The following is a 15,199-nucleotide window of genomic DNA, read 5'->3' on the forward strand; positions in this document are numbered from 1 at the left end:
AAGAAGTCAACATTGTAGTGCGACTTAAAAAAAAGATCAGAGATGGCAGTTGAATCGAATAAAACTACCGGCAATTTATAAATAAAAATATATATTGTTGACAATTTTACATTACCAATAAAAAAATTAAAATTAATAATATCAATACCATATTATATAAACATATAAAATAACAAAAAAGTTAATCAATAATCGTAACTACAATTATTGTATTTTTTTAATATTGAAAATTCCAAGAACCTACAATTATTTGACAATAAATATTTTAAAAACATTTGCTGAAGAATTATTCTATTTTCAATAACAGAATGTGATAATTAAATTGCGTTGCAAATCAACACTGTTGACTAATATTAAGAATTTATGACGAAAAATAAATTTTTTAAATAATCGTTTCAAGAAAAAAAATAAAAATAAAACAAACAAAAACTTGCTTATCGTGAAAACTCAATAAAAGACACGTGTCAAGAGTATAATATACATGTATTTTTTTTTTTTTTTTGTTTTTTCAAAATATGATAGCTTTTATCTCGAAAATATGATTTTTAAAAATATTTGCTTGATAATTATTATAATGTCAATAACATTGAATGTGAGAATTACATTGTGTCGAACCAAATATGTAGAATTTATGATGTAAACATAAACCGAATATTTATGGCTCATCGATTATTATTTTTTTTATACATATTTAATTTTTTCAACAATTATAACTGTAATAAATTATAGTAATATCGTACATTAACAACAAATAAAATTCAGTTTTTACATTTAAGGTATCAAAAGTTGTGAATTTTACATTTTTCTGACTGTAAGTTTGCCTTTTCTATCGTTTCTTGAATGCAAAAGCTTATCAATATCACACAAAAATTCATATTTTATAAATTTAAAAACTACGTTTCATTATTTTCAATGTATATTTTTTATTTTTTTTTAACGATTGTTTACCTCAGCAATTTAACATAGAAGACACGTGTCAAGAGTATCTATTCTTTTGCTAATCTATTTTCAAAATATAATAATTTTTATCACAAAAATATGATTTAAATATTTGTATAATTATCACAATAACAAAAAATCACGAAAAAATTCATAAATGAACTAAGCAAACATTACGAGATGAAGTTTGATGAATATACATATGTATCAATGTATATAACACAAGTAAATAGACCATACCTATATAAAAACACTAAATCAAGGTAAATCGATCACAATCATTTTAAATTTGCATCGAGTTCATACTGAAACATAAATATGTGGATCACGATATTATACATAATATCTTTGAACATTTTAATTTCTGGTAAATATATATATAATATATATATATATATATATATATTCTATACAATTTACTTTTATGAAATTAAAAATTATAAAACAATTGTTTAATAATAATTTTAATGAATTTTTTTATTTATTTTGTAATAAATGCATTAATTTTGATTTTAGTTACAAACGGGAATTTCCAAGAGAAAAATTTTATCAGGGCAAGAATTCAAGATCATCCATATCAAGTATCGATACAATATAAAAACTATCATATATGTGGAGGTGCAGTTCTTTCAAATTTTTTTATTTTAACTGCCGCAAGTTGTTTGTCGCATGATAAAGAAAATGTACTTTATGCAAATCTTAAAGTATTAAGTGGAACCGACAATCTTGAGAAATTAGATTTAGATTCCAGTATCAATGATGTTGAATATGTTATACTTCATAAAAAATTTGATTTGCAGCATCAACGTCATGATATTGGTAAAATTAATTTTTTATTTATATTAATTATAATTTTAAATAACTATTTTATATTTGTAGCTATTCTTCGATTGACGAGACCATTGATTTTTAATCTTTATCGATGGACAGTTTCGTCACCTTACGATTATAAGATGTTTACATACGCTCACAATACCGGTCATTATATAACTGGATGGGGTAAAAATTCATATACTGTTGAAAATTCGACTAGTATCAACCCACGTCTTCAATTCGTTTGGGTTGATTTAACAAAACCTGGAGATTGTGAAGAATACATCGACCAGCATTGTCTAAAAGCCATAACAACTCCGCTTAAATCAGTAATCATATATAAATAATAATACACTGTTTAAAAAAATAAACAACAATAATATGCTTTATTTCCTTTTTTCTTTTTTAGGGCCACGGTGGTAGCCCCATCATGGAGAACAATAGTTATGATAGTTATGTAACTGTTGGGATCGTTTCTATTATTTCTATTGATCCTCTTAAGCCTACTATTTATACTAGAATTCATAAATATGTCGGGTGGATAAAAACCACTATGCAAAAAATTTAATAATATACATATATATTATAAAATTTAAAATTTAAATATAAAAATTATGTTGGAAAAAAGTATAATAAATTGAAATGCAATAAGATTAATTTTTGTCTTTTTACATTATTTAAAAACAAGAAACATATTAACAAATTTATTTTAGAGAGGTTGCATTAGCTGCTTTCTTTCACAAAAATCTTCTACTGGAGCTCCAGATAAACGCCATCTGTTGGATCAGAAAGCGTCATCTGTGAGCAAATAGACAAATGTAATTTTTAAAATAGAAAATGGCCGAGCATTGGCGTCAACTCTGTTATCCCGGTTATCTGGTCGACTGACAACAATAACAAATAATAATAACAGAGTTGACGCCAGTATATTTTCTATTTTAAATCACTTACGTACATTTGCTCACAGATGACGCTTTCAATCAAGTAACCTGAAATCCAATGGGCCCAATGGCAATATTAGTACATCTTCAGAACTATACTTTATTCCTGCCTCCGCCAGGGGTCCAGCTTTTCTCCCCGTGCGGTCGGCATTGGTCATCATCATCGTCGACGCAGGTCGACGCGTCTTGTATGTATATACACACAGTGAGTCTGCTGCTGCTGTCTGCTTAGAGACTTGCAGATCAGTTGTGAAATTTTTTTTTCTCGGTTTCTAAAAATACAACAAAAAAAAACAGATAAATAATATTTCCAAGTTATTAATTAATGTCTTTAAATATTTATATTTAATCTATATACAAACTAATGTAATTAAAAAAAAAACTATTTTACATTTACTGTAAAAAACGCGGAATAAGCAGGTAAACAGATTTTATTTGTTCACTTTTAGTGTGTATTTTTTTCATATTCATTACTTTAGTATATCATAAATTTGTCATTAAATAGTATTATCAATTATTATCATTGTGTATGTCAAGTATTTTTAATAGCAAATATTTAATCTTTTTTGGTTTTTTTATTACGTAAAAAACATCAACACGTTGTGAGAGTAGATCAAACGCGTTTTATAAATTGAATTTTTTATTAAAAATTATAATTAACGTGCGTTAATATGTTTCAGCATTTTTTAATCAATAAAAATAGTACATACATTTAACAATTAATAGTAAAGTCATAATATAATCATTCCTGCTACTGATTTTCAACATTTCTTGTTTATCTATTGTTTACCTTTTTTTTTTTTTTTTTTTATTCTCTAAAAAACCGTTAGACGCTTAAATGTCTCTTGTCCTTGTTAGTGTGTTTACATGAGTGTATTTATTACTGGATGAATTGGAATAACTTTTAAAATACTTTGATAATGAAAATTGATAATATTACATTTTATATTTTATTTTTAGTTTTTGTAATTATCTTATTTAATGAAAAATAATATTGATCCTTATTTAAATATTTTTTTTTTATAGAGTGGAATTCAATCATCAAAAAGTTATCATTGTGTAGAAAAATTGAAAAAAAAAAAAAAAAGATTATTACTATTAAAATAATTAAATTATTTAAAATCACAACACAATGCCTGTTCCTTCAAAAAAAAAGAAAAATCAATCAATGGTTGAAGAAAGAGAAATACTTGACAAAGCAATATGTTGTCAAGCAATTGAAATAATATATTTTTTAAATGTTGATGAATTCAAAAAAAATCCAAAAAGATTGATTGAAATTTTGTTTAAAAAAAATATTAAAAAAACAATAATTGATGATAAAATAATAAAACTTGGTTTACTATCTTTGCAAGAACCTATTAAAAATTACAATATTCAAAGTTACAAAAATCAAATAAGTTTACAGTCAAAAGATAGTAATATGAAAAAACTAATTCATCATTTAGAAAATTGTGATCATTGCAAATACTTGACGACAATTGATGAAGAAACTTTTACATTCGGTATTGGGTTAGAGTTAGGTGCAAAAAGAAATAATTTAATTGCTGGTATTCGTGAGTATTTAAAAAATCGCAGTAGAAGATTCAAGTTTCCTATTATGAATGAAAATAACATCGGAAAATCGATCCCTCGTTTTGACAAAATTCTTGAAAATTCAAGAGAAAACTTAAATTTATTACTACACAATGAAAATATTTCCAATAAGCAATCTTTCAGCAGTTCAAAGGCATCAGCTGATGAAGATAATGTTACTGAAAAATCCATGTATGCTACTGATAAATATATATATATAAATGAACTAATAGATACTATTATTTTATTATTTAAATAAAATATATCATTTTATTTTTTTTCAGTGTTTCAAATTCTTCTGGCTCAAAGAGGAGTTACAAAAGAATTCGTATCATTGATTCAGATGATGATGATGATAATTCAATTGTCAATTTTTATGGCACTGCTGGAAATTTGTTTTCAAATCCACAACAAAAATCACAGTAAGAGAATTGCAAAACATTAATTAAAATAATTTCACTTTAAAATGTTGCTTTTTTTTTTTTTAGTACTGAAGTCAGTTCAATTGATGCTGATGATGAATCATCAAGCATAAAAATGCTAAGTAAAAATGAATTGATGCAACCTCTTGCTTGCAGTTCAATTGCTGGAAGTGATGATGAGATAAGTCCGTTATCAGCCAACAAATTAGAAAAAGATGAACTTGAGTATGTTGTATTTATTTATAAAAAGCCAACAACAATCTAATAATGAATTTATTGTTAAACTTTAAATTTATATTATATATTTTTCTTTCTTCTTTATTTTATTTCAGGACTGAAAACTCATTCAACGAAAGTAAAGAAATAAAAGTAACCAACAGGACTTGCACTAAAAATGATATCATTCGTGACTTCAAAAGAATTTCGACATCCATTTCTAACAAAAGAAAAAGTTCTTGTGGATATAATTTACAATTGAGAAAGAGCCAACAACTACTGAATACATCTGGTATGTGGGATATTGAAAATTATCATCGATGGTCAAGAAAAAATAATAATAATCGTTATCAGTCGACAAAAGTTGATGAGGTTAAAGAAGATGAAGACGAACCTCCACTCAATAACACTCAAGATGAAAACGAAGCAAAATCAAATTATGAGATGGAATCAGAAAGATTTAAACGTGAGTGTGCTCGATTTGAGCGTGAGGGTGCACGTTTTCAAGTCTTTAAATACATCAATTCAATGGAAGAAAAAATTAGAAAATGTGAATTGGAACTTAATGATGATTACATCAATGATATCATTCAAATTTGCAATAATACCAAGCACTGGCTAACTGACAATCAAAATGCTGAAAAACAAGACTATTCTGATTTATTGATAAACATGGAAAAATTCTATGAAGAAATATTAATAAAAGCAGAAGAAGATGATACAGAAGAATCACGTTGTGTTATTTGTTGAAATATTCATGGTAAACTAATTTAAAAAAATTTAACTTAATTTTTTTTTCTAATTGCTAAAACAATTACATATTTGTAATGCAGATGTTTTCATTTCACATTTTTCAATGAATATTTTTGTAAGCTTCATAAAAACAAGTGTTTAAGTAGTATTTTTTTTTTTTTTTATTATCAATAAATAATATTTCTAACATTAATTTTGCAATAACTAATTATTTTTTTTTATTTCCAAATATGTAGAATTTAGAATTAGTAAATATATTTTTCATTTTTATATTATCATTCAAGTATAAATGAAAATAAACAATATCAAATTTAATTTTTTTTATAAGGATCATATTACAATTGGTATTGATATGAGGTGATCTTATAAATACATGAAATAAGAAAATTTTATCTTTTTTACATCATTATAAAAAAATTTATCGGTTGTTTTCTTTTTAATGAAAATAACAAAATACATTTATTCAGATTTTAATACCTTAAATAGTTATACCTTCTTGTTGGCATAACCGACCTTACATAAGCGAATCACGTGCACATTTTACTTGCCCTTCTTATTGAGCTTGCACCTAGCTTATCGCAGGGGGGGGGGGTGACACTCCGTGTAAAACCAAACGTTTTTCCATTGAATTATCATTATTATTATTTAATTTTTTTTAGCTTCTTCAATCTTTCTTGTTGTTGTTCTTCTGTTAATGGTGAAGATTTTGCTTTACCACTTGGCATACCAGTTATAATTGCTTGAGGATTTTTAATTGAACCTTTTTTTTTGTTAGTTGAACGTCTTTGTAACCTTGTTTTTACTTTTTTTATAATTTCTTTTCTTGCTTTTGATTGAAATTTTGGTGTTGGTGGTATTTTTTTTAATGACGATAATTTATTTTTACTTGATGTATTATTATAAGCTGTAACTGATAAAGAGACACTTTGTCGTCCACTTTTTGGACAAAATGGTGCTTCAATTTGTTGAATTTTTTTGACATTTTTAGACTTGCTGACTGATGATGATGCCTTGTCTATACTGGTATTTTTTATTGAACTGAAAGATGTGTTATTTTGTTTTGATAAATTTTTATTTTTTCCAATACTAGATAAATGAACTTGATTCGATATTTTTGTCTCATTTAAATCAATTGATTTTTTAACACTACTTGAACTACGATCATTACTTTTTTTACTTTTTGATTCGTAAATACTTTTACTTTTTTCTTTATCATTTCTTCTATCGTTTTTTTTGACCTTTTTATCATCAAGTTTTTTAGCTGATTTGTCACTTGATTTATTGTTTTCTTTTTCATCTGTTGATTTTTTCTCCTCTTCAATAATCATTGATTTAGTTGCTTGATCAATTTCTTCATCTAAATCTTTAAATAGATCGTTATTTAATACTTCACTTATGTCATCTAATATATCATCATTGATTAATTCATTTAAATCGTTAATATGTTGTTCATTAACTTCTTCTTTTATTTGACTTTTATTTAGAATTTCACTTTTGTATGTTGAACAGGAAGTATTATTATTTTGACTCGATGGATCAGCTGTATTGTTTGCTGTTGATTTTATGGTAATTTGATTTGGAAATTCTTTTTTTTTATTTTTATTTTCTTCAAGTTCTTGATTGTCATTTGTAGAATTTATTAAATGAGGTAATAAATCTGCTGTTGATTTTTTAGCTTTAATATTTTCATTTTTATCATCAACAATTTTAATAACTTTGGCTGGTACTTCACTATCAGTATTGATTGTGGTTCTTTTTTTTGATGCTTTCAACAATACAAGTGTTGTTATTTCATAAGTAAAATCTTCTTTACTTGTAATATCACAACAGCCAATACTAACAATATCAGATATATTTAATGCAAAATTGATCTTTGGATCAATTCTATTTTTATTAACATATGCTCCATTTGAACTCTAAAAACCATCATAAATAAATGATATTATTATTGAAAATGGTACCGAATTATATATATAACTGCGGGTTGGTTGATGATATAAAAATATGCCATCCTCCAACAACCGTAGATTAAACATTATCGTGCTTTTCTAAAATTAACTAATAAATTAATTTTTAATTATTGTTTATTTTGATATTTTTTATTTAGCGAATCAAGTTCATCTAAAAATGAAGTACTACGTATGTATATAATTTATTGTTTATTAATTCTTTATTTTTTTTACATTATTTGCTACGCGCACCTGTCTCCATATTTTTCAACTTATAATATTTATTGTAATTTACATGTTATTATCGATTTTTACGATATAGTTTTAATAGTTACTTAGTTATGCTTTATTTTACAAAAAAATAAAAGAACAAATTCTTTATATAATCTTTTCAATTATGAAAATACATATATTACCTAATCAATTTTGGGGTATGTCGAGGATAGGTGCACGTCCTCAAATTTTCCTCTGAACACAGGTGATAAGTCTCTTCTAATTTTTCTTAATCTATTCCGCGCTAGCTTGTAATGAATGAAATTGAAAAAAAAGCTGTAAGTTAAAGTCAGATGCATTCCTTCAGATTTCCTTTTGCTTAGAGGCAATCTATTTTATGTGAGGTTTGGAAAAATGATTACACAATTGAGGTGTATTTCTATTGATTTTCTTCTACATACAGCTAATCTATTTCGATTTCATTTTTAAAAACCATATATTTTTTTAACTGATTTTTGTAAAATAAGAATCGATTTATTTTATTGACATTTAATCTGCCAGATTATTTTCACCAGGGTGGCATGAATCAAACATTACATTATATATATACCTTACATTACATATGGATCAAAGTTTGTAATATTTGTAGATTTTATTGAACATTTTTTGTAAATTCACAAAATGTGTCTTGTGAGATCCATAGATGTATTTTATTTTCAAATAAATAAATAAACAAATAAATACCAAGGAAAAGCAGTAACTAAGGAAAAGATGAAGCTAAGGAATTGATGTTGCTTACCACATAACTTTTTTGGCTACATTAATTCCTTAGCTCCATCTTTTCCTAAATGTTTATAGAATTGAATAAATACTAGGTAACTAAGTCGTCTACAGACGATTCCGAGTCTCGGTATCAAACTTGAATATACCCATGATCAACCGTTAGATACCTGGCCAATATACGGTGAAATCCCGATATTGAATTCAACCAATTAGCATCATACGGCAAACGGGGCTCGTGCGATAACAAATTCGTAAATTTATTACCTAGTAGTATCACATTGTTTTGAGCCAATTGACTCACAAGACTCCTAGAAATATCGTTGCCACCTGTTACTAGAAAGGATACGGCCTTATAGGCGTTCAGGCATAATCCCACGGATGGTAGCTTCGCACCATCGGCCGCTTGTTCAAGTGTGTGAACCAAATGTCTGAACCTGCGGTTTCTCTCGTACGGAGCAGGATTACTATCGCAACAACGAGCCATCAGTAGGATAAAACTAACCTGTCTCACGACGGTCTAAACCCAGCTCACGCTCACTGCTGGGAGGTGAACGATCCGACGCTTGGCGAATTTTGCTTTGCAATAATAGGAATTAAGAGCCGATATCGAAGGGTCAAAAAGCAACGTCGCTATGAACGCTTGGCCACCACAAGTCAGTTATCCCTGTGGTAACTTTTCTGACACCTCTTGCTAAAAATTTTTTAAGCAAAAAGGATCGATAGGCCGGGCTTTCGCAGTCTCTATGCATACTGAACATCGAGATCAAGCCAGCTTTTGCCTTGTTGCTCTACGCGAGGTTTCTGTCCTCGCTGGCCTTAGGACACCTGCACCCGTATTCAGAGGATGTTCTCATTAGGGCTTTTTTCCGATGGCGGCACTTGTGAGGCTTTTGTATGTGAAATCTATATAAAAAACATTTGACAAGTGCCATCAGTGGCAAAAAAAAAAGCCCTAATGGGAAAAAATTTGCCCTGTGAATACGGGTGCTGCGTTATTCTTCGACAGATGTACCGCCCCAGTCAAACTCCCCACGTGGCAGTGTCCTTGAATCGGATCATGCGGAAGTATAATTTAATAATTAAAAAAAATTTAAAAAAATAAATTTTTTCTAATTAATTTTTCATTTCACTCTTACACGCTTGGCTCTCGCCACCATGACAGTTGGAATGATTAGTTCACAACGCATGCGTTCTACTTAACCAAGTAAGTAAAGAAACGATGCAAGTAGTGGTATTTCACTGACGATATTACTATCTCCTACTTATGTTACACCGCTCATGTCTCCTTACAGTGCCAGACTGTAGTCAAGCTCAACAGGGTTTTCTTTCCCGGCTAATTTTTCCAAGCCTTGGCAGTGGTTTTGCTAGAGAGTAGATAGCGACAGAGGGAATCTCGTTAATCCATTCATGCGCATCACTAATTAGATGACGAGGCATTTGGCTATATTTTTTTTTTTTTAACTTGGTCGAAGATGAAAATGCTACTGCACACCAAGAACTGGTAGTTCATACTCACTAAAAACACCTATCCGCATTAATATTATGCCTGATGATGTTAGGGCAGGCAGCATCCAAAAGTAAATTCGAAAATCCCGTTTTTAACCTATTCCGCTTCTTTTAATTCTATATAACGTACGCGCTGTTGGGTTGAAGTCATTCTATTAAAAGCATTAAAGGCAGTGAGGCCACCTATCAATACCTGGGTGGACAAGATTTTAATTTCCCTTTTTCTTAATGAGTTTCAAGTCGACGAGTTCGTTAAATGATCGTTTGCACCAGATTCCTCTACTAGATATGATCGCTGCCGTGAACGTGACATTTTTGACTCTATGTTGTTGTTTTATAACGTTTTCTAGTACTTTGTATTTGACGACTTTATCTTTGCAAGCTTTACCTAAGTCCGCTTGCTCGTTAGGAATACTAGTGTCAACAACTTTTGCACTTTCACCTTCCACTGCAAGCAGAGCAGGTTTCAGTACTCCAGTTGACCTTTCAAATTTAAACTCATCAAAGACAGTCCATTCATTTTTCAAATTACGGGCTAGATAATTTACTACCGCGTTATGTCTTAAAATCCGTGCTCCGTGTGTTCTATAGCACTGCTGAATGACGTGGTTCAACGTTTCAGAAGCTGGACAGCTAGCTCTGCATCGTCTATCAGCAGTGCGACCTCGAGTAGTAGAGCATTGATTCTAAGTTTGATCATATAGTCGTGACCTGAAACTAGTTTCGTTCCTTCCGTTACCCGTTTATGCTGTTGTGGTACGACGTTAGACTATTTCAGCGCAAGACCATCATGGGAAGAGTGCAACAGAGTCGCCCATCTCCTAGATATCTTGTTGACTGAGTCCATACTTTGCCCGTCGACTTCTAATCTACGCAGACATAATTTAATTTCATTTTCTAAGAAGTCCGTGGCTAGAGATGAATCGACCGAGTTGTTAAGGTCTAAGTTTTTCAAACGAACAAGACGGTTGAGGGGCATATTCCATCTTAAGAATGGTATACCGAAGCCGCCGTCCGTGGCGTCTGTGTGAAAATAAGGTGTTACAACGTCGTGGGGTAAATTAGGCCATTTTCTGACAGCCTCTCTAGAGAGTTTGTCGGCTTTTCTAAAGATACCGATACTAGTTTTTCCCAGTGTAAACTGATGGTAAATACTGGGTAACACAACATTTCTTAACGCGAATAATCGTTGTTTTGGCTTCAGAGAGGCTTTCGTAAGTTTGGCTATGTTCTCCCCGAGTGGTTTTAGGGGTTCTTTAACTGTACAGCTTTCAGCTGTGAAATAAACGCCTAAATACTTCCAAATGACGGATCTTTGAAGGGCAGGTAAATTCGGTCCTTGGCAAGTGAACAACGTATTTTGTTCACTGTAGTTTTCTTCTGCTTAGCCAGACCATTGATTGCGATGGTAAAACATTTGTTAGCATTGATGTAAAGTCCACAGTCGAATAAGAATAGGATTGCAGAGTCGATCAATGCCTAAAGACCATCGGAGGTAGTCGCAAAAAATACTAAATCATCAGCGTTTAGTATTAAATGACTGACTTTCACAACAACGTTTTTCGGCATTGCATCCAGCATTCTCTGAATCACCAATATAAACAAAATTGGTGATAGATGATCGCCCTGTTTTACACCACAAGTTGGGTGCGAAGGTTCCGATTCCCATCCGTCACAGCAGAGCCTAGTTCTACTATTTTGATAGGTATACATAACATATCCGACGACGTTCTTCGGGAAACCCATGTTGATCATGGTATCTTCAAGCGTTTGATGGGTAACAGTCATATCCATTGAAGCCATGAATGCTGACTTGAAGTATTTACGATGATGGCGAAGAACCAGATTGGTGACGAATATATTTTCTGCGCACACATCAACCTGACGAAAAGCTTTTTGACGATTATCTATGTCGACCAGTTTCAGTACGCGTTTGGCAAGAACTTTATGGAATGACCGCGCTATTACTTAGGAGACTGTGATCGGGCGAAAGTCACCAGGCACTTCAATCAAGATGATAAAGAATTCCAAGAGCAAGAAAATGCTGTCAAGAAAGGACGACTAACCATGGTTCTCGATGGTGAAAATAATCAAGATGTAATATAAGATGGTAGTATATTTAATTTACATGATTTCGATGATGATGAGGAAATGTGAATAAATAAATACACTGAATCCAAATTAGTTTCAATTGTTTTTTTATTTAATTAAAACCATTTATTACAATTAACTTATGTTAAATTATGGACTATTCCACTTATTGGTCTATATTCAATTATTTTATCATGTAAAATTAAGCAATATGCTGATGTTCCTTGAGAGAAGTTTTCTTTTGATTCAAATTCTAAACATACATCTACAGCACCAGTCTTTAAAAACTCATTTTGTTTACTACAATCTATAACAATTAATGGAGATTTTTCAATAAAAGTATTTTTTGACATTAAATATATCTTTGAGCCGTAGTAAGACTCTGCAAAATTAGCATACATATGTATAATAAAGAAAATTGATTTTTTTCAATATCAAGATTCAAATTTCCATAGGGGAAAATTTGAAAATTAAGAAATAGTTTAATATTTGTTATATTACAATGATCAAAATGTGTTTCTATTACCAAACCAGGGGATGTGACCCCTGTTTGTGTCATAATAACCCGCCAAAAAGGAACCATAACCTCTTTAGTGGGAATTTGACTGGAGCTTTTGTCCTTTAAGAGTTTTCTCAGACACAAGCATGGGTTTTTTCTAAACAAGCATTGTGTTTCGACATATTCTTGTCTACTTTTAGCTCTGTTCGATAATTCCATCGGACAGCGCTTTTTATCCATGTGAATGATATTGGTAACAGACCACATGGTTTGTATGTAAAGTGACAATTCTTCGAAGATTCGTTCAATTGGCCATATCCTAGTATGATTGCAGATGAGGCTATGACAGGAGTGACTGTTGTCCTTCAGAGGCGGCAAATTCTCGAGGAACGTTGAGATATCATTGGCAGCTGGGTCAGTTTCCGATTCCAAACTATGGAAATATAGTTCTTCCTCTTCGACGTCCCCCTCCATCTCCTCCATGAATCTCAACACTTGCGCTTTGTAACCAAAATTTTCCCTTCCAATAGCATCCAGCGTACGTCTGGGGAACACAGCAGCAAGCTTGATTACCCCATGATTACCCCTTGGAGTTTTTCGAAAAGCCGCCCACAAGCAGGGAATGTACAGAAGAATTGATTTGAACCGCTAGAGAGGATTTCGTTGTCAGTTGGGCTGGTTGAGCTACTGGGCTCACCGGTTATTTCAGTTGCATCACCGAATGAAACTGCATCTGAAGCAGAGTTTACGCGATTTGGGTCAACTGATCACATGCGAACGGGCTGGCAACCCGTGGACACACGTTTTGAAATGAACCAATGTTGGCTTCTAGAAACCCCAGTATATTGGCTGAATCACAGAATTACCGGCGAGACCACGTTGAGATCTGATTTGTTTTAGAGAGTCATAGTTCCTCTCGCCGTCTACCCACGCTTGCTTGACGTTAATATTCAGAGCACTGGGCAGAAATCACATTGCGGCAACATCCGTGAGGGTCACGAATTTTCAAGTTCCGAAATAAATGAAACCAGATCTTATGGCAAATACAACAGCTGGTTCATGGGGCATGGCCCGGTAGTGACACCGGTCACATAAATTCTGAGCTGTTTGAAAAGTGGATCATGACAAGTGGAACCAATATTTGATGATCCAGTTTTATTAATATTGGATGGTCACTTGAGCCATACTCACAATGCCAAGCTGCTCAGGATTGCTCAACAAAACCACCTGATCATGCTCTGTTTGCCACCACACACCACCCACCATTTACAACCCTTGGATGTTATTTAGTGTTATTCTTTCAGTATCAGTATACCACTCAAAAGTATTGATGAACTGGATGAGACAACGTCCAGGGAAAAATGCAAATGAAAAAAATGTCACGGGATGTTTTTGCAGAGCTTGGAAACAAGCTGCAACAAAAGAAAACATTCTGAGGGGTTTCGAAAAATGTGGCTTCTGGAATCACACCCTGGTGAAAATATTTCTCCACGATTTCTCCTCGATTTATTCTCAATCTCTTTGCGATTACTCTGAATTTCTCCGTGATTACTCCGAATTTCTCCCAAATTAACCCATGCGGAGAAATGAGTGGAGAAAGGTATGCAATTTTTTTCAGAATTTTTCAGGATATCTCCAAATTTTTCCTCTGTAACTCCAAAAATCTTCGAAGAAAAAAAACATGAAGAAACTTACTTTTTTTTACCAGAAACAGACGTGCCGGTAGCAAAGCCTCAATCGATGAGGATTTCATCAGAGACCTAAAAAAACAAGCCAAAGTGAAAGAAGACAAAGAAAATAAAAAAAGGAGAAAAAGAAGAAAATTAAATCAAACAAATGACGTTAAAAATATCAAATCTGTTGGAGAAATAAAAAAGAAAAAGAAGATAATGATGGTGATGAATCGGATACAGCGTATGGGCTTTGTGGCATTTTTTTTCAACAGAGAAAAAAAAGAATGTTCTATGGATCCAGTGTGATGAATGCAGCACCTGGTTCCATGGATCATGTGTAAATATAAAAAAAATTACGAGTAAACATAATTTTTACTGTAGTTTTTGCAAGTAAATATTTAAATTGTTGATTGATATTTACAAAACAGTTATCGATAATATTTGAATATTATTAAATATTAAATATTTATTCATGTTGATGCTAAAATTGTTACATTTGCTATTATTTCAAGTATCAGTTGTTTAATGAATTATCATCAATTACTATCGAGCTCATAAATAGTCAAATACTGTTCCCGTTACTGCATACTATATTTTTGTTACTTTTTTTGTTTAAATAAAATTTAATTAGTGTATTATTAATGGAAAAATCAATAAAAAAACTAGAAATAAGAGTTTACATACAAAAAATGAAAAAGGAATTTTTTCTGAAAAAATCCGGAGAAAATCCGATAAAATCCGGAGAAAATCCGAAAAAACTCCGAAATAATATCTCCGAAAGTCTCAATTGCGTAGAAAATCCGGAAAAAATCCGGAAAGATTATTT

General features: G+C 31.0%; 2 protein-coding genes across 2 annotated transcripts; one reads left to right on the plus strand and one right to left on the minus strand.

Moving 5' to 3' along the window:
* Nucleotides 1-42: 42 nt before the first annotated feature.
* LOC122850837 lies at nt 43-5,656 on the plus strand. The gene is made up of 7 exons (XM_044149898.1): nt 43-70; nt 1,456-1,758; nt 1,819-2,081; nt 4,402-4,460; nt 4,553-4,690; nt 4,757-4,915; nt 5,023-5,656. The coding sequence occupies exons 1-7, from the start codon at nt 43-45 to the stop codon at nt 5,654-5,656; spliced, it is 1,584 nt and encodes a 527-aa protein (XP_044005833.1).
* A 644-nt stretch (nt 5,657-6,300) lies between these two features.
* Nucleotides 6,301-10,261, minus strand: LOC122850838 (bromodomain-containing protein DDB_G0270170-like). The gene is made up of 4 exons (XM_044149900.1): nt 10,241-10,261; nt 6,898-7,575; nt 6,546-6,777; nt 6,301-6,461 (listed from the first exon to the last, which is right to left on the minus strand). Exons 1-4 carry the CDS (start codon nt 10,259-10,261, stop codon nt 6,301-6,303), a joined length of 1,092 nt encoding a protein of 363 aa, XP_044005835.1.
* Nucleotides 10,262-15,199: the final 4,938 nt, after the last annotated feature.

The sequence above is a fragment of the Aphidius gifuensis genome, linkage group LG3 (genome assembly GCF_014905175.1).
Source record: "Aphidius gifuensis isolate YNYX2018 linkage group LG3, ASM1490517v1, whole genome shotgun sequence".
Taxonomy (NCBI): Eukaryota; Metazoa; Arthropoda; class Insecta; order Hymenoptera; family Braconidae; genus Aphidius; species Aphidius gifuensis.

What these genes read in the sequence shown, in the direction of transcription:
- LOC122850837 (XM_044149898.1), top strand. Translation starts at nt 43, where the DNA reads ATGGCAGTTGAATCGAATAAAACTACCG. An exon ending in TAACAACTCCGCTTAAATCA is followed by an intron (nt 2,082 to 4,401) that starts GTAATCATATAT and finishes ATTTCCAATAAG; the next exon opens with CAATCTTTCAGCAGTTCAAA. An exon ending in AATCCACAACAAAAATCACA is followed by an intron (nt 4,691 to 4,756) that starts GTAAGAGAATTG and finishes TTTTTTTTTTAG; the next exon opens with TACTGAAGTCAGTTCAATTG.
- LOC122850838 (XM_044149900.1), bottom strand. Translation starts at nt 10,261, where the DNA reads ATGACTTCAACCCAACAGCGC. An exon ending in AAAAACTTGATGATAAAAAG is followed by an intron (nt 6,778 to 6,897) that starts GTCAAAAAAAAC and finishes GATTTAAATGAG; the next exon opens with ACAAAAATATCGAATCAAGT. An exon ending in AGCTTATAATAATACATCAA is followed by an intron (nt 6,462 to 6,545) that starts GTAAAAATAAAT and finishes TTATAAAAAAAG; the next exon opens with TAAAAACAAGGTTACAAAGA.